At 57.4% G+C, this 18,214-nt stretch overlaps 1 protein-coding gene across 1 annotated transcript; it reads left to right on the plus strand.

Annotated features, from left to right (window-relative positions):
- Window positions 1–226: 226 nt before the first annotated feature.
- On the plus strand, window positions 227–17,977 carry TMEM143 (transmembrane protein 143). Its single transcript, XM_015592663.2, is given in 9 exon segments — window positions 227–469; window positions 838–1,020; window positions 1,022–1,082; window positions 2,037–2,141; window positions 9,371–9,565; window positions 10,293–10,420; window positions 11,349–11,628; window positions 16,113–16,302; window positions 16,903–17,977. Coding segments are annotated over 9 exon segments (1,374 nt in total). The 5' UTR covers window positions 227–446; the 3' UTR covers window positions 17,112–17,977.
- Window positions 17,978–18,214: the final 237 nt, after the last annotated feature.

Below are 18,214 nucleotides of genomic sequence, written 5' to 3' on the forward strand. Positions count from 1 at the left end.
AGCCTTCTTTCTTCCGCTTTTTCCCGCCTTTTCGCCCCTCCACAGCTGATTGGTTGTGCACCAAGTCCCGCCCCCTCGCTTTTCCCGCCTACTCAGGAGCGGCCGCGGCCGGGGGCGTGGCCAGAGCGGACGTTGGGCTGCCCGCCGTTGGCTGGCTGCGCGTGGCAGCCCCGGCCCCGCCTCAGTCCTCCCGGGAGTCTCGCGACCGCTCCGCCCCCTTCCCTTTGAAGCGGGGACAAGGAGACGATTCTGCTGCGCACGCGCCGCGCCCAAACAGGGCGCGTGGTGGAGCAAGGCAGGCGTATCGGGCAGGCGCAGTCGAGACGTCATCAGACGAAATGGAGTACCCCGCCCCGTGACCCAGGTTTTGCGCATGCGTCTTACTGCTGGATGAAGCCGAACCTCGGGGACCGAGGACGCCTTCCGGCACATGCGCAGGAGGCTCAATGACAATCGAGCGTTGGCTAAGGTGAGGGGAGGGCGGGGGATTGCATGGCCCCGGGAGGGCGGCCCTGCACCCCCTTTGTAGCCTTAATGAGCATCCCCTAACGAGCATGCTCCTGAGATCCACCTCATCGCCTAGACCCCACAGAAACCAGATGTACCACTAAAGGGTGTCCGTCTGGGCCCTCAAAACGCCCCAGGACATAAGACCTCTGACCCTGCCCTGGTACCCAGGTCAACTGAGCGGTGTGGGAGAGGACGGGCAAGAAGGGCTCTGAGGCGGGCGATGGCCTCTGCGCCCCGCCTGGGGTAGGGACAGCCCTGGGACAGGGAGGTGGAGAGGGCGCTTTTCCTCCAGATGGCCTTTGACCCCTGCCCATTTCCCTCGTTTAGGCTCCGGGGACAGGGTCTGGCCATGCTGCACGTGACCCGGGGGGCCTGGGGATCTAGGGTCCGAGTACGGCCCCTGTTGCCCGCGCTCCTCGGGCCCTCTCGGGCTCTGACGTCGCTGGCGGCCAAGATGGGGGAGTACCGCAAGATGTGGAACCCCACGGAGCCCCGCGACTGGGCCCAGCAGTAAGCGTTTCATCCCGTTCTCCAAGGAGCAGCTGCTCCGCCTCCTCTGATGCAGGCCGCCCGTCCCGGGTCCGGGAGCCCGGGGACTACGACTCCCGGCAGGCCTTGCGGCGACAGGACCCTACACGCTATAGAGGGCCGTCTTGGCCCCTCCTGGGAGATGTAGTTCCCGTTCCCCTTAGAGTCCCCAGTGGGCGCGAAGTGAATCGGAATATAGGAGCAGGCAGACCTCTGAGATGCAGATAGATGTAGCAGCAATTCCTGACTCTGGCTTGTTCTGGGGGCTTGAACCCGTATTCTCTGGGGCGTGGTTTTTCTCTCTGCAAAGTAGGTATAATAATCATCTTTGTCATTACTATTACGACTACCTAATAATAATAATACCTACAGAGCTATAACATAATTATTACCATACTTTTTGAGCTTTTACTATATGGCACTGTGCTAAACATGTTCCGTGTATTATTGAATCATCGGAACCCAATCAGAGAGATACCACCATCGTCCCCATTTTATAAACGAGTCCTCATTTTATAAACAAGGCCATAAAGCAGGAGGAGACAGTGACGAACATAAATCATTGGTTGAATACATGTGCTCTGGACTCAGCCAGGCCTGGATCGGAGTCTCAGCTTCTCTTTAGACATTGCGGCCTGTAGCAGGTGACTTCCCCGAGCCTCAGTTTCCTCCTCCAAAAAATAATTATGTCATCGGCCTCCTTGCATCTCTGGAGGGTGATGCCATGCCAGCAAGCAGTGCCTGGCACGTAGTAAGCATTGTGTCAGTGTTGGTGAGTAAGTGTCAAAGTGAGAACTGAAATGAACCTCTAGCTCCTTCAGCCGTCTGTCTTTCACTATATCTGGCTACCTCAAATACCCTCCCCAAACCCCCAAATAAAATGACATTTTTCAAAGCCCAGAGCTCTGGCTGTGTGTGTGGGCTGCTAGGGAAAGGATTCTTCCCCGTGCGGAAGGGGAAAGAGGCCTAAAGAGCAGTTTTGCTTCCTGAGGTAATAGGAATTTCACTCCAGTCCTACGGAGAAGGCGGCTTTGGAGGAGTTCTCGGTCCAGGTGGACTCCTGCACGCTGTTCCACTACCACCACCTCCTGGCCCGGCTGCAGGTGAGGATGGGGCCCCTTCCTCTCGTGCCTGTTTGCTCATCCATTCATTCAGCAAAAATTCTCTGAGCACCTGTGTCGAGCCTGGCCCTTTCTAAGCCCTTGGAGATGCAGCGAACAGGAAAGATGAAGCCGCGCCCTTGGGGAGCCAACATTTCAGTTGAGGAGACAATAAATAAATATAATATATGATACCCAGGAACGGTAAGTGCCGTGAAGAACAATGAAGAAGAGATTGAAGCAAGATAGGGAAGGACGAGATGGGGGCCTGTTTCAGACAGGTGCTCAGGGAAGGCCTCTCTGATGAGGAGGTGACAGGTGAGCTAAGACCTGAGTGAAGAGAGGGAGCCTGCCTGATGGATGTCTGGGGGAGGGCGTTCCAGACAGAGGGAAAAGCAAGTGCCAAGGCCCTGAGGTGAGAGAGGACCCGGAGTGTTGGGGAAACAGCAAAGCGGCCGCTGTTAGTGCAGGAGACGAGAGCAGAGAGGGAGCGGGAGCAGATCGTGCCCGGCCTCGTGGGCCGCGGTGAGGACTTTGCTTTTACGCTGAGTGAGCTGGGAGCCACGGGAGGGCTCTGAGCAGAGGAGGGACGGGAGCTGATTTAGGTGTTAACAGGATCCTTCTGCCTGCTATGCAGGGAACAGACTCAGAGGCAGAGATCTATTCAAGAGTCCATTATGTGTGTCCAAGAAGGAGGTGATGGCAGCTCTGACCGGAGTAGCAGCAGCGGAAGTGAAAAGTGGTCAGACGCTGGTGGTTGGGGGGAGACTGTAGCATTCTGTGTGCCGGCATGGCGACGAGGGACAGGGAGGAGGCAGGGGCCTCCCATGGCCCGGTCTGCCCCTTGGGAAGGATGGAGCTGTCCGCCCTGAGATGCTGAGGCTGGGGCGGGAGCGTCTGTGGTCTGCGGGGAAGGTCGAGAGCTCAGTTTTGGACTTAACGGGGTCTGAGCTGCCTATCAGACAGTGAGGTAGGGAGGCGGACTCGAACGTGGGGTCTGGAGGTCAAGGGAGGAGCCTGGGGTGAGGAGCAACCCCGGTGGCTCTCGATGGCACTTGATGGGACCATGAGGGGAGTTAGCGGAACCCTGAGGTGTGCCAGCCTTGAAATCAGGAAAGGGAACTGGGGCCGGGAGGGGGACACGGGCGAGGAGCAGCCAGAGAGGGAAGTGGCGTGTCAGGAGAGGGTGGTGTCGAAGCCAAATTCTCAGCCTCCTCGTCCTCCTCCCAGGGCCCTGCCTGTGTTGGGGGTCCCCACATCCACCCTCAGAGTCACTGACTCTCTAGAGGGACTGCCAGAGCTCAGAAAGGCTGGTACGCTCATGGCGATGGGTCAGGGTCTGGGAGAGACCAGGTGGCAGCTACCAGTTGTCCTCCCCCAGTGTTGTCGCAGGGACGGCTGACATGCGGCAGCGCACGTGGAGCACCGCCAGACAGGGAGGCTCGCCCGGGCTGTGTCCAGGGTTTTCACAGAGGTCAGTCACGTGGCCCCGGCCAACGACCCGTGCCACCTGTGCGGCTGCCTTAGCTTCTCAGTCCCCAGCCCCTCCAGAGGTCGCACTGCTACCTCACGGCCCAAGGCCCCCACCATCAGTCACCTTGTTGGCGTAGACTATCCGGTGTGGCCCAAGGCCCCAGGTAAAGCGAGACACTCTAATCAGGCAGCGGTTCCCTCCCAGGAGCAGGGCGTCCGGACCATCCGGGTCTGCTGAGTTAACCCTTTGCTGCGCACTGCCACGCCCTCTCACAGGTCCCCTCCTTGCTCTGAATAGTAGCAGCAGACAACGGCCCCTCCTTGCTGAGCGCTCACTCCGTGTCGGGCTCATTGACTCTGTGCTGTGGCACCAAGGACCAGCCGCCGTCAGCCGCGTCTGCAGAGGCAGAAACGGAGGCTCTGAGAGGAATGTGCTCAAGACTGCACAGTTCGCGAGGGTGCCCCTGTCCGCCTGCCTCCAGGCTCTTACCTGGGGCACCTGTGGCCTCTGGCGGCAGGTGTTTTTTTTTTCTTTTTAAGTTATTTTAAAAAGATATTTATTGCATAAACATTTAAATATATAGAAATGTAGAAAGAACAATAAGCGAAGATGCATATTCCCACGGAGGCAGGAGACTTTAAACTGAGAGCGGCTGGGTGGAAGCACCAGAGGCAGATGAGACACACTGGGTGACCATTTGCTAATGACCCGAGTCCCTTGAGGAAGTGGCCTGGGGCAGGAAAAGAATTAGAATAGCCCAGCCTCAAAAGCCGGCTTTGTTCACTAGCCGTGCAGGTGACCTTGGCAGGTGACCTCTCTGCGCTCCGCCTTTCCCTTACATGAATTCACTCAGTAGATATTTGTTGAGCACTTACTGTGTCCCCCATAGGGTTCCGGGTCCTGGGACACAGCAGGGAGCCTGACAGGTGTGTGCCTCTGCCTCACGGGGTCACATTCTAGTGAGGGATATTGACTCTCAACAAGGTAAAGAAGGAAAACGTGTTAAAGATGCTAAGGGCTGAGGACAGGGTTGCCAGGTACAGCGCAGGACGCCCAGTTCATTCTCTGCTGCTGCCGTGACACGTCGCCACGGACCGCGTGGCATAAAACGACAGAAGCTCGTTCTCAGAGGTCAGACGGCCGGAAGTCTGGAATCAGGGTGTGGGCGGGCGGTTTCTTCTGGATGCTTGGAGGAGGGGACCGTCCCAGGCCTCTGTCCTAGCTTATGGTGGCCGCTGGCAATGCCTGGCGTCCCCGGCTTGTGGACGCATCACTCCAGTCTCCATCTCTGTCTTCGGTCGCCTTCTCCGTGCCTCTGTGTCCTTTTCTGTCGCTTATGCGGACACTGTCATTGGATTTAGGGCCCACCCTTATCCAGTATGATCTCTTTTCGATCCTTAGTCACACCTGCAAAGACCCTATTTCCAGATGAGATCACAGGGGGACATGAATTTTTAGGGGATACTATTCAGCTCTCTATACCCAGTTAAATTTGAATTTCAGATAAGCTGTGGATATGTATATATTTTTAAGTATCATACAGTCCCATGTACCACAGTCTGTGAATACTACATGGGACATACTTAAACTGAAAAATTATTCATTGTTGATCTGCAGATCAGTTTGGCGTCCCGTATTTTATTTGATTTATTTTTGCCTAAATCTAGTAACCCTAATCAAAGAGAAAAAGAGAGCAGAGGTGTCTTGCAGTTGTAGGTAGAGCAGTTAAGGAAGGCCTCGCCTCACCGAGGGGTGACATTGGAGCAGAGACCTGAAGGAGGCAAGTGAGCTGTGTGCCGAGTTGCAGGAATTTAAGTGCAAAGGCCCTGAGGAAAAAAAATAGGTAGGGAGCGAGGAGGCCGGAGGGGCTAGAGCTGAGTGAGTGAGTCGGGGAAAGGCTGGTGACAGGGCAGAGGGGACATGGGGAGGTCTTTGACGGTGAGTTGGAAGCCACCGGAGGCTCTGAGTAGAGGGACATGAGGGGACTTAGGTTTCAGCAGGCGCCCCCTGGTGACCGTGTGGGAGTGGCTGGGGGTGGAGGGTAGAGTGGAGGGTAGGATGGAGGGTGGGAGCAGGGAGACCAGTGCAGAGGCCACTACAAGAGTCTGCAGGACAGAGTGGCTCAGTCAGGGGTCAGGGGGCTGCGGGGAGGGTGAGAAGTGGTCGGATTTGGGATCTATTTGGAATGTGTCGCCATCAGGATTTGCTGATAGGTTGAATGCGTGAGAAAGAGAGGTAGGTGCCCAGGATGACCCAGGGCTGTGAGCCGGGACCCTGGAAGGATGGACTCGGCCTCTTCTGAGCTGGGCGGATGGCGGGAGGTGTGGGGAGTAGTTTGGGACCCCAGTTTGGGACGTGCAGTACACAGGGTTTGAGAGGCCGCCTGTCAGACGTCGGTGAGGAAGCGTCGAGTAGGCTCTCGGTTGTGTGAGTCTGGAGCTCAGGAGAGATGGCGGGACTGGAGACAGATCTGGGGGTCCCCAGGAGACAGATGGTACTCAGGTCCCCAAGGGGATACTCGAGGCTAGAAGATGGCACCAGCGGCCACGGAAACTCAGTGACATCTTTCATCCTTTGAGTCCACGTTTGCGTGAGGTCCGGTGCCAGAGGCCAACGCGAGCCTGCGCCCTGCCCTCAGGAAGCTCAGGCTGGGTGGTGGCGACAGTCGTGAGTCAGACGCTCTCTCCCAAGTGAATGGACACGTCCAGGTTGGAACCAGAGGGACAGGGTCCGTGCGAGCAGATAACAAACCTGGCCTCGGTGACCGTACCGGGTCTGCGTGCACCCCTCCCCCAGCTTGGCACGGTCTGAGGCATCCACGATGGTGCCTGTGTGCAGCGCGTGCCCTGCCCAGCCCCACAGCACAGCCCTGGGCAGCCTAGGGATGGAGGGAGGCTTTTTGAGAGTGACAAGGACACTGGGATATGGCAGAGAAGTAGGACTTCGGTAGTGAAAAGGCAGGGAGGCAGGGAGAGGATTCCCAGCAGCTTGTGCAAAGTCCCTGTGCCCGGAGGAGCAAAGGCCACGAGAGTGACAAGGACACTGGGATAAGGCGGAGAAGTAGGTCTTCGGTAGCAAAAAGGCGGGGAGGCAGGGAGGGCGCCAGGGAGAGGGTCCCAGCATCATGTGCAAAGTCCCTGTGCCCGGAGGAGCAAAGGCCAGTGGCCAGTGTAGAGCGACCAGGAGAGAGCGTGGTGTCGGGTCCCAGAGGGAGGCCTTGCAGGCCAGGCCTTGCAGAGCACGGCCTCCTTCTTGAGGGCGGCCTTGGAAGGTTCTCGCAGATCAGCACGGTTGGATTGGGACTTCTGATCTACCACTTGCCGGCTGTGTGACCTCAGGCAGTTACTTGGCCTCTCTGTGCCTCGGTTTCCACATCGATAAAATCGAACAGCAATGGTACGATTCGCGCATCGTGAGAACCTGCTTCAGATAGGGCCTGGCACACAGTAAGCGCTACATGAATGTGCACCTTTCTCATTTATTACTGTCACTGTTACCGTTTGACAGGGTCTCCCCGGGGGCTGAATGGAGGACAGACCTGCAGGGGAGCGGGGAGGGGTTTAGGGGAGACCCTTGAGAAGGCACTTGGACTCATCCAGCCAGGAGGAGGTGACTGTGGTGTGGACAGAGGGGAGAGAGCCACATGAGGTGGCGATCTGTTTTGGACGCGGGATCAGTGGGATCTATTCTGCAAGGGGTGGGAGCAGCCGGGAGTCACCTGCGACATCCGGGTTTCTGGCTTGAAGCCCCGGGCGGATGTGGAGTTCCCAGGAAAGGATCTGACTCGCAGTGGACCCCTAATGAACGTGGTCTTTCCCTCCTCCAGCCTGAGATTTCCTCATTCAAACTGCAGCTCGGCCTTGGGAATGGAATTTCTCAAGGTCACTGCAGGAGCCACCATATGGCCTGCAGGACCTGCCCTGTCAGCAGGGGCCAAAGGGCTTGGGCACAGGCCTTCGCTTTGGCCTCGGGTTCTGTCCTTGGCCAGCCCGCCCAGCCCTGGGCGTTAGTTCAGATTAGCTGGGCTCGATTCTCCCCGTATCACCCATCTGTCTCCTGGTTCAGTTGTTCCTGCGCCCCAGGACCTTCCCAGCTCCAGACTCTGGCCCGGGCCACTCCTCCACTCGGAGTCCCCTCCCCTCTTTCCTGCCGCTAATGCACAGTCACACCTGGCCGTCTCACCTGAGAGACACACAGAGGGCAGGTTTCTGGGTGATTTCCCCCTGAGGCGTGTTCCTCGCCTGGGGTGTCTGGGACAGTCATCTTTCATCCCGAAACTCAATCTCTCCATGAGCAAAACGGGCTCAGCAACTGGCAGCTCGCGCTTCCATTCATTCAGCAGTTTTTGGGGTGGGTGGGTGCAGAAGATGAGGTGGGCAAGGCAGAGGCTAGTTCTGTGGGGAGCTTGAAGATTGCAGAAAGATTCTGGAAGGATTCCCAATGCGGTGAGAAGCCATCGGAGGGGCAGGGTGCGGGGTCTGTTTGTAATCTAAATAGGCTCTTTGTGACAGCCGCATGGAGAATGGTTTGCAAGGGTTGGGCTGAGAAGCAGGCAGAGGGGAAGCCCAGCGCGGTGGCGGCGGTGGCGGTGGTGGCAGTGGTGGTGACGTAGGGGAGAGGCGAAGGCGGCTGGGTGAGGAGGTCGCCATGGCGATGGACGGGGAGATGGGGTCAAGAGCAGTTCAGAGATTTGGTGAACTTGCTAAAGGTCTGGATACGAGGGTGCTAAGAAGGGAACCAGGATGCCCCTAAGATTTCTGATCAGAGCCCTTGGATCGGGTGGTGGTGCCATGTTGTCCTGAAATGAGAAGACCGGGGTGCGGGGGAGAAATAAAGCATTATCCTTGGACCGTGTCAGATGCGAAGCGCCGTTACAGCCACGTGGGGCCGTCAAAGGGAGCCCTGAATCTATGAATCCGGCCCCCGGGGGAGAGGCCAGGCATGGTCGAGGGGAATCGGTCTGAGACGGGGATCCAGAATGGTCATTTTGTTGAGAGGTTGGGGGGGGTGGTTTGTGTGATCTGTGAGCTTGGCGTGTCGGATTTGAGGTGACTGTGACATCCACAAAGAAATGTCAAGGACAGTTTGCGTTAGTTAGTGCAGAGGCTTAGCTGCTGTAACAAGCAGACCCTACAACACGATGGTTAGAGGAGGTGGGGGATAGTTCTCCCCCTTAACGGCCCCGTGGTGAGTGGGCCAGGGTGCATAGGTGGCCCTGTTCCACCTGAGATTATGCTGGGACCTAGGTTCTTTCCATCTTGTCGCTCGGCCTCTCTTAAGGTGTTGTCTTCATCGGTGCGTGGTCGCAACTGGGTTGTAGGTGAAACAGTGTTCTAAGCTAGCAGAACAAGGAAAAAAAAGCGAAGGTGACCTGTGGCTTCTGCTCACATTCTGCGGAGGGCCACGCCTAGCCTCAGGGGAGGCTGGGAAATGTAGCCTGTCTGGGCAGCCCATGTCCACCCTCGCTTCTCTTCCTGTGGGTGGAGGGAGAATGGGTACCTCTACACGAGACTGGGTATTAGGTCTGGAACTTGGGGGAGAGGTCCGGGCTAGAGACGTGAGTGGGTCGTTACCTGCGATGCCTGGGAACGGCGAGGCAACTCAGAGCGAGCCCGGAGAAAGAGAAGGGAACAGGGCCCCGAATCAAGCTCTGGGGTGCCCATCATTTAAAGGATGGAGCCAGGAGCATCCTGAAGTATACCCACGACCCTTCTTGCTGTGACCCAGCCTGTTTTTCCTCTCTCCGATCCTCCCGCAGGCCTTGTATGACCCCATCAACCCCGACAGGGAGACCCTTGACCAGCCTTCGCTGACAGACCCCCAGCGTCTGTCCAACGAGCAAGAGGTGCTTCGAGCTCTGGAGCCCCTGCTGGCCCAGGCCAACTTCTCTCCACTCTCCGAGGACGCCCTGGCCTACGCTCTTGTGGTCCACCACCCTCAGGATGAGGTCCAGGTACCTGTCTTCCAGAGGAGAACCAGTGTTCCCAGGAGGCCTTGGGGCAGGGACAGGGCCTTTGGGAAGCACAGGCTGCTGGGAGGTGTAGTCCTGAACACAGGGAACCAGCCCGTGTGGTGCCTCATGAATTAGAAAAGGGTACCTCTTTCTCAGGTCACCTCACTGCCATCTGTTGGATGTATGGATATTCTCAGGACTAGAGACGTTATTGTCATCTGCCAGAAAACTGTAATAAAAAATCATCCAAAGTGCTCATCCTTAAAGTCAAAAAAATCTTAATAAAAATACTAACATCTTCCCAAGTTCCACATTTTTTTTTTTTTTTTTGTGATTTTAAGATGTACTTTTTCCTAAAGTCATATTTTATTGTCTCTGGGATATGACTTACAAGAAGTGGTATGACATAAGTTTAATTGGCAATATATTTTCTCTTTTAGTTGCTTCATAAAATAATGGAGTATCTTAAAATCCGTGGCATCTTAGATTCTAGGAAATACAGTAGTGAAGATGACTGTCATGTGAATGGCGCCATCTTCCATGGCGTGCAGTATACAGCATGAGCAACCGCACACGCTGCCCCGCCCAGACACCGGGTGATGATAAGCCTGGGACAGGGGGGCGAAATCACCGGGAGGAGGGTAGGGAGGACGTCTAATTTCAATATCCGGCGCTCGTTCGCCAGCCCATGCTCAGCTGCCTCTCCCTGCTTTGTCCTCTTGGGCAGGTGACAATAAATTTGGACCAGTACATCTACATGCAGTTCTGGGCTCTGGGCCAGCGAGTCGGGCAGATACCCCGTAAGTCCAGCGCGGGCTCCAAGCGTGGCTTCTTCAAGTCGCCCCCCGCAGAGAGGTGAGGCGGCTCTTGTTCCACAGGTGCAGCGAGAGGGAGCAAAGTTAGAGACCAGAGGGGACTGCCAGGTTAGTGTCTGGATTTCGGTGTCCGGGCCCCGGGTGGGAAGTGAGAAAGGGCCAGAGGTGGATCCAAATGCGGCCTTTTCTTCCCAAGGGAAAGGAAGAACTCCGATTCTTACAGGGGAAGAGAAGGGGGTAGGGACACTTCTCCCCATTTTCCAAGTGAGACCTGAGGCTCAGAGGGCGAAGGCCGCATTCTGAAAAAGTGGCCCCATTGGGATTCTGACGAATATCTTATTTTTAACAGAGGATATTCAAATTCAGAGCAGGGCGAGACGAGCCAGCCCTTCTCACGGTCAGCCAGCGGGCCTGTCGACTACACATGTCTTTCTGGAAATCAGTTTATCAAATTTGGTCACGAAGCCAAAAAAAACAAAACAAAGCGAAAATCAAAGACAAAGAATCCTTCTTATCCCTTAAACCAGTAATTCCGCTTCCAGGAGATATTTATACTCGCAGTGTGTGTTTAATTATCTGTCTCTCACGCTGCACTATGAGCTCCACAAAGGCAGTGACTGATTCATCTGGTTGTCTCCCCAGAGTTCCTTGGCACTCCTTGGCACTTAGCAGACACTCTAAAACATATGTCGAATTTGAAAGTTCACTAAACAAAAGAATTTTGCTCAGCTCTCCTTCGTCAAGTACGTAAAGTCAGAAGCAACCTACATGTCCAGTATTAGGGGATCACATTATGTAACTGATCCCCTCTCGTTGGGCACTTAGCTTATTTCTGATTTTCCTCCCACCATCGTTAAGTAGCTTTTAAGATGACCGTGTGACTGCAGAGCCAGAGAGAGTGTCCTGGGCTTGGAGGGGGCTCCCTGGGGCGGACCTGAGCACCCCGCCTCTCTCTTCCGACCCATCAGGAGATACTTTAAGCGGGTGGTGCTAGCAGCCCGAACGAAGAGGGGACACCTGGTGCTGAAGAGCTTCAAGGACACACCGCTGGAGGGCCTGGAGCAGCTGCTGCCGGAGCTGAAGGTGCGCACGCCTGCCCTGCAGCGCGCCCTGCTCAACCTCACGCTCGTGGTCTCCGGCGTGGCCTTCTTCGTCAACGTGGCCATGGTGATGCTCTCGGACCTCAAGATGGCCACCTCCCTGCTGCTGCTGCTCTTTGCTGCCTTCATGGGCCTGCGGGCCTCCAAGGTAAGTGGGCCGCCCGCCACGCCTCCTGGGTCCCTGCCTCTCGGTGTTCGGTCAGATGTCAGGCCACCCTCTCGTTTTCGTTTATTTTGTGCATTCCTTCTGCTTCAAGCTGTGCTTCATTTCTTCCCTTGCTTCCTTTCCTTCCCTTCTCTTCTCTTCCATTCCCTTCATTCTTCCTACCTTTCCTCCCTCCGCCTTCTCCCTTCCCCCCTTCCCCGCTTTCTTCCTTCCTTCCTTCCCCCCTTCTTTCCTTCCTTCCTTCTTTCCTTCCTTCCTTCCTTCTTTCCTTCCTTCCTTCTTTCTCTACCTTATTTAATCAGCACGATCTTGGGCGGGTTTCTTTTCTCTCTGTGCCTCAGTTTCCTCAGCTGGGAAATGAGGATCGTAGTAAGATCTGCCTCATAGGGCTGTCGTGAGGATTAGTTGGGCAAATCCGTGAAAGACGCAGTGCCCAGCATGTGGTAGCTGCTGGTTTGGTGTCCGGGCCCCGAGTGTTCACAGCCCCTCACCGAGCGCCTGTTTTGAGAGGCGCTTGGTGGCGAGGTGTGTGTTTTAGAACCACACGGCCTGGGTTTAAGTCCGGCTCTGCCGGCTTCTAGCCGTGTGGCCTTGAACAAGCCTGTAACTTCCTGGTGCCTTGGCTCCCGCATCTGGCCCGTGGGGATGACGATAGGCCCTAACTCACAGGGTCGCTGTGGGGAGTAAACGAGTTAATACGTGTACACGGTGCTAGGAACAGAGCCCAACGCGTATTACAGCAGGTGCTGTGGGCGCGGGAGCATCATTGTTATTACCTCCTGGGCTCCTGTGCCGAGGTCTGGGCTTCCCCACCCCGGCCAGGTGTCATCGTCACCAGGGGAGCCGTTTGACAAATGCAGACTCCTGGGTTCCAGCCCAGATGGACTGACCTGGAAACCGTGGGATAGGGGCCCAGCGGAGTGTTTTTAACACGCTTGCTCTTGATTCTGCTGCGCGTGGGTGTCTGGCTGCTTTGCACAGTTGAGCAGGTTGCTCTCCATCCAAGGATTCGTGGCCAAGGGGACAGGTGGGGGCTGACACCCAACTTGTGCTTCGCCGGCCGAGCTACCTGCCCTGTCTGGAGACTGAGTCGGCCCAGAGAGGCTGCCTTGGACGGCCTCTTCCCGTTCGTTGTGCCTGGTCATTCACTCACTGGTTCATTGGTTTTCAAACTGTTTTCAGCCATCCCAACGGGCTCTTAGGAAGGCTGGCAGTAAATCCCACAGATAACAGCCAGGCCCTGCTGGCGGAGAGGGGGCGGGGCTGGGGCGGGATGCGAGGAGCTGTTCCAGCCTCGGACCAGAGGATGGAATGGTGGAGAAGGGAACGAGCGAGCACAGCTTGGGGACCTCACGGGGCTGGGGTCCGGGATGCAGCGGGGAGGAGTGAGGCCCCGGAGGGCGGGTGGCCAGGGCCTCGAATGCCAAGGTCAAGAGCTTTGTCTTTAGGGCAGCAGGAGCCATGGAAGGGTTGTGAGCCTGGCGGGAGTGCCGCCCTTCAGGTTCTGAAGGGCCCAGTTGACAACCCAGTTCACTGGTTAATTTAGCGCATCCGTTAACCGTCCCCACCCCCCACCCCACCCCCGGCCCCGATTCAGCTGCGCCTCCCCGTGCACGCGTGTTCCCTCCTGCGTGTCACTCACTCCTCGCTCTCCTCTCGGACTCCTCTCCCTGTCCTCAAGGCCCTGTCCCCACCTGCTCCCTTGATGTCCCCACTGAGCTCAGTCTTCTCCGAGTCCCCCTCACCTCCCAGACTCCCCTCTTGGGACAGGTGCCCAGATCAGACACCCAGAAGACTGGTTTTGTGGCAGGACGCCCCTCTTTCTTCGCCCTCTAAGAGCTCTTCCACGTCTGTGGTTTCCACAGATAGCTCCCCTCCATCTGCTAGATTGGGGTGCTCTGTGCTCAGCCTGCAGCAGCCACCTCAGCCGGGTGGAGCGCAGCGTCTCCCCGACACCCACCCCTCCTCCGGTTCTCCGTCTGTTTATGGCCCTGTTGTCCCTCGAGTCACTGGCTAGAACCCCAGAAGTCGCCCTCGCCCTGCCTCCCGACCTGTCAGTCCCCAGCCTTGTCCTTCCTGCCGCTGAGTCTCTGTGCCATGGCCTCCCCTCTGGCCCAGCCCCAGCTCAGACCCCCCTTCCCAGCCTCCAGCCCATCCCCGATGGCCCCAGGCTGGCCCTGCTCCTCCCACGCCCCCAACCTCAGAAACCCCGCTTCCCCAGCCTCACTTGACACAGTTCTGCGCTTCGGCTCCACCAAAATAGCCTGGCAGCGCCTCCTCGCTCTGCTTCCCTTCCCTTCCCTCCCTTCGCGTGTCCTCCAGAAACGCCCCTCTCCCTCGTTGGCCTGACCCAGCCCGTGTCCCCCAACCCTCAGCTCGGAGGCTCAGAAATCCTTCCCGATTTCTGGGGCTGGGCAGTGCTCCCGTGGGCTCCTGCCATGCCTGACTCACTGTGGCCCCTTGACCCAGCACAGACTAGGCCTTGGGGGGAGGGGACGGAGGCCCCTGAGACACATCGGAGGTCCCGCCTTGGAGGGAGCAGGGTGGGGCACGCTGTCAGACCTCCACGTGCCTGAAGACACAGCTGTTCATCCGTGGAAGACGATGTCCTTCCTGAACGGGGACAATGAGGCAGTGAGGGTTTTCCAAGAACGGGCCAAGGCTGGCATGGCTTGTCCAAAGCCCAGAGGCCTGAGAACAGGGCGCACTCAGGGCGGCGGTCAGGGTAAAGTGGCTCGTTCAGCATGGGCTGCATTCAGAGGGCAGAGTCGGGGGCCAGTGGGAGAAATCTTTAGGGACCAGTCCCCGCAGGGCCTTGGTTCCAGGCCACGGAGCTTGGACTCTCTGATGGCACTGGGAAGCCACGGGAAGGCTCCGAGCAGGGGAGGAGCAGGGCCAGCTCTGGTGCTGTGTGGGGACAGACTGGAGCAGGGAGACTGAGCCAAGGATTGAGGCTGGAGTGTGACCTAGGCGGGTCGGAGAGGAGGGGACAGGGCGGAGAGAGGCAGGGCCAGGGGACAAGGCTGGGGACTGACAGGCAGGTGAGGAGGGAGTGAGGACACTGCCAGGGGTCTGGCCTGTGACTGGGTAGATGGGAACGTTGCCCCAGATATGGACCTTGTGGGGGAGGGAGGAGTGGGCTGGGGCGTTAGACGGGGGACACCCTGCACTCGGTATGGGCCATGATGACTGTTGACAGGAACTCACAGGTGGCAGGTGGTGAGCCACCCCCGGGGAGAGGCCTGATCTCATCCGCGTGCCGTGGAGTGGTGTGACCTGCTCATTGAACCCATGCAGATTCGACGCCATCCGCTCGGCAGAAGCAGACACAAAACCCAGTTTGTTTTCACATGAGATGGTCCCGAACGTGTCTGCCTCTCGCCTGCGGCTGTAAGAATGGCGATTGGTTCCTGCACACGGCTGTGTCATCTGTACCGTGCGGGCCATTTCAGCGGTGTCTCGGGGATGCATTGGCTTCAGAGGCCAGCACTTGAGGGCGGGACATATTTGCCTTTAAAAGGCGGCACACACCGCACCCGGGGTGTGGATGGGTACTCGGTAGTAGCTAATGTTTAAATGTCGTGATGCCAGGCTCTGTGCCAAGGGTTTCGTTAAACGTGTATCGACTTCCTGTCACCTACCTCCTATTTAGGTGTTAGACACATTGTCACAGCCAGCAGGGACCGGCTCCCAAGTCCCAGAGGCTCATTCTAAGCTCATTTTATGGATGAATGGAGGAATCTGTACAGCGGTTTTTAGTATGAGCCCCCGGGGGTCACTGGTTCCCTCCTTAGGGACACCAAGGATGGGAGAGAGGTCCAGGCCAGGAGAGAGCCACAGGTGGGGGACGGGGTTAGCGAACAGACAGCGGGCCCCAGACCTGCCCCTCTCCCCTTCTTCCCTCAAAGTGGCTTTTCACGCATTTATTGTCTAATCTCTTTATGGTTTGATATATTTTCAACCTTTTTTTAATGATCAAAAAGTTCAAACAAATACAGAAATAGAATAGTGGGATGAGCTCCCACATAGCCTGCATCCAGCATCTACCAGTCAGTCGGGTCCCACCCCCCAAGACCACCCCCCACCCCCAGTGGATTGTTTGGGGGCAAATCCTGGACCTGCGAACACTTTAGTATGTGTCTAAGACATAAGGACTGAAAAAATCATTGTAACAAAAAGCTCCAGGTCCAAAGCCCCTATCCTCTGGAAATCTTGCGTGGCTCGGAGGTGTACACCAGCATAGCGGCTGCAAAATATTGTGGGTGGCCTGGGAGTCACTGGGGCAGAGAGCATGCGGGTTAAAAATACAAAACGCCGGGCCTCACTCCTGGGGACCTGAACTGAAGAGGCCTGGGGACAGCCAGGGCGTCCAGGAAGGGCGGCCCCGGCGTGAGTGACGCAGGAGGGGTGGGCGTACGGGGCGCTGCTCCTCCCGGGCGCCAAGACCCCGCGTGTCCCGCCTGCAGATGTTCGGGCAGCGGCGCAGCGTGCAGGCGCTGGAGCTGGCGCACATGCTCTACTACCGGAGCACGTCCAACAACTCGGAGCTGCTCAGCGCCCTGGCGCTGCGGGCGCAGGACGAACACGTCAAGGAGGCGCTGCTGGCGCACAGCTTCCTGGCCCGGCGGCCCCCTGGTGCGCAGGGCCCTCCCGAAGGTAGGCGTGGTCCCGGGCCCCCGCGCCTTGGTGGCCCTGTCCCGTCCCATCCGTCGGGCCCCGCCTGGAACAAATTCAGGCGGGCTCTACAGGGTTGAGACTCCCCTCAGTCCCCAGTGGCCCTGCGCCAGTGAGATGCCATCCGCGCGCTGCCCGCCCCCTTCTCCCGGCTCGCTCTAGTGAACCTGACCTATTTCCAAGGCGGCCCTGGCCTCAGCAGATGGGACCCCAGATTACGGTCTTGGTAGATGTGCTCGGCTGGGGTGGCCTCCCTTTCCAGACCTGAGCCTCGGTAGGGGCTCAGATCAGGCTACTGTTATGCCGGGCCCTTTGACGCCCCTTCCGATATGTGAGCCCACACTTTCCCTGTGGGAGACCCTTGTCCCTTCCCTGCGTAAGCCCCAGGAAGTCCCTCCCCAACAGGAGCCCGTACCCGTCCTGGCTTGTCCCCAGATGAGCACCCCAGAGCGAGCCTCCCAGGCCCGTCACGCTCTCCTCCTAGCCTCAGTACACCCCTCCCAAGTCTTTGCCCAAACCCAGGCCCCTCAGTCCTTCCCTGTCCCTCTGACCTCTTCACGACACCTGCCTCTCCCTCTGCAGAGACCTCCCGGTGGCTCCAGTCAGAGGTGGAGAACTGGCTCCTAGCCCAGTCAGGCTGTGAGGTGACCTTCAACGGAACTCGGGCCCTGGGCCACCTGCAGTCCCTGACTCCCAGCGTCGGGATGTACCCGCCCCTGGGGTTCCCCAAAGTAGACCCATCCGCTACAGTCACTTCCCCTGAGGCCGCACCTAGCAGTGACAACCCCTGACAGAAACCTCTCAGCCCAGCCCCGCCCAGCCACCTGGTTAGGAACTAAGCCCCGCCTCCTCTATGACAAGCTGTCGATGAGGGAAACTTCGCTTTGCAGCTCCCCAATTTCCAATGATATACAATCACGTCGCACTTAAAGCCACCAATGGAGACAGGCTGCATTTGCTAGCCCCACCCTTTCTGATGAACAGCCAATCAAAGCTTTATGGTTCTCTTCCATCGCTGGAGTCCTGCGCCCGCTGTAAACACCCGAACGTGCTTTGGCTGAGGAGGGAGTGTCAGCCAATCACCGCTGTTCAGTGCTACCAACCACCTGGCACAGCCCTTAAGCTGTGCCCTCCCGAGGCTATATATCATTGTCTTTTTAGTCAGCTCCGGGCAAAGTGCCCATCATGTTCCCCAAGGCAGAGCCCCAGCCTGCAGCCAATGAGAGCCCTCTACCCCTGCTCTCTGGCAAACTGCCAATGAGTTTCTGGACACTGTCAACCGTGGGCAGCCAGTTGTCGCTGCATAGCAGCAACCAATCAGAATTTCTAAAGGAAATCTGATCTATCAGCTGCCACTACTCTCAGGCAGGCCATCTGGTCAAACTGCTGACGGGCTCGTCCAGGCTGAAAGAGTCGGGAGCCTTTTGCCAGGCAGGAAGCTGTGGGCCAAGAGGAACCGGAGGTCATCCTCACCCCGAGAGACACTTCCACGTAGGCCCTGACGACCTCACGTGCCTTCCCTGCCCAGGTCCCTCACACTTTCAGCAAAACTACCTCGGTCTGGATCTCCACTCCAGCAGCGGCCTGTGCAATATTTATTGGTCTGTGAATCCCCCCTCCCGTCTCCCGACGGAATAAATTATCTTTAATAAATCTGGATGAGTGGCCTCGTTTGCAAAGGTTGGAGGGAAAGAAAGCATCAGCATCTCGGAAAGAAGAGATTCTGGGTCTTGGAGGAATGCGTCGCAGTGGGTCCCAGGCAGAGAAAGCTATAATCCTAGAGAGAGACTGGGCTCGTCGTTTGAGAGCTAGACTGGCTTTGAGTCACAGAAGGGGATCTTTGAGAGGAGCGGCCCTGGTTCCCAGAAAGACGGAGCCTTCCGAACACGGGAGG

This window comes from Pteropus alecto, unplaced genomic scaffold, assembly GCF_000325575.1.
Source record: "Pteropus alecto unplaced genomic scaffold, ASM32557v1 scaffold41, whole genome shotgun sequence".
Classification (NCBI taxonomy): domain Eukaryota; kingdom Metazoa; phylum Chordata; class Mammalia; order Chiroptera; family Pteropodidae; genus Pteropus; species Pteropus alecto.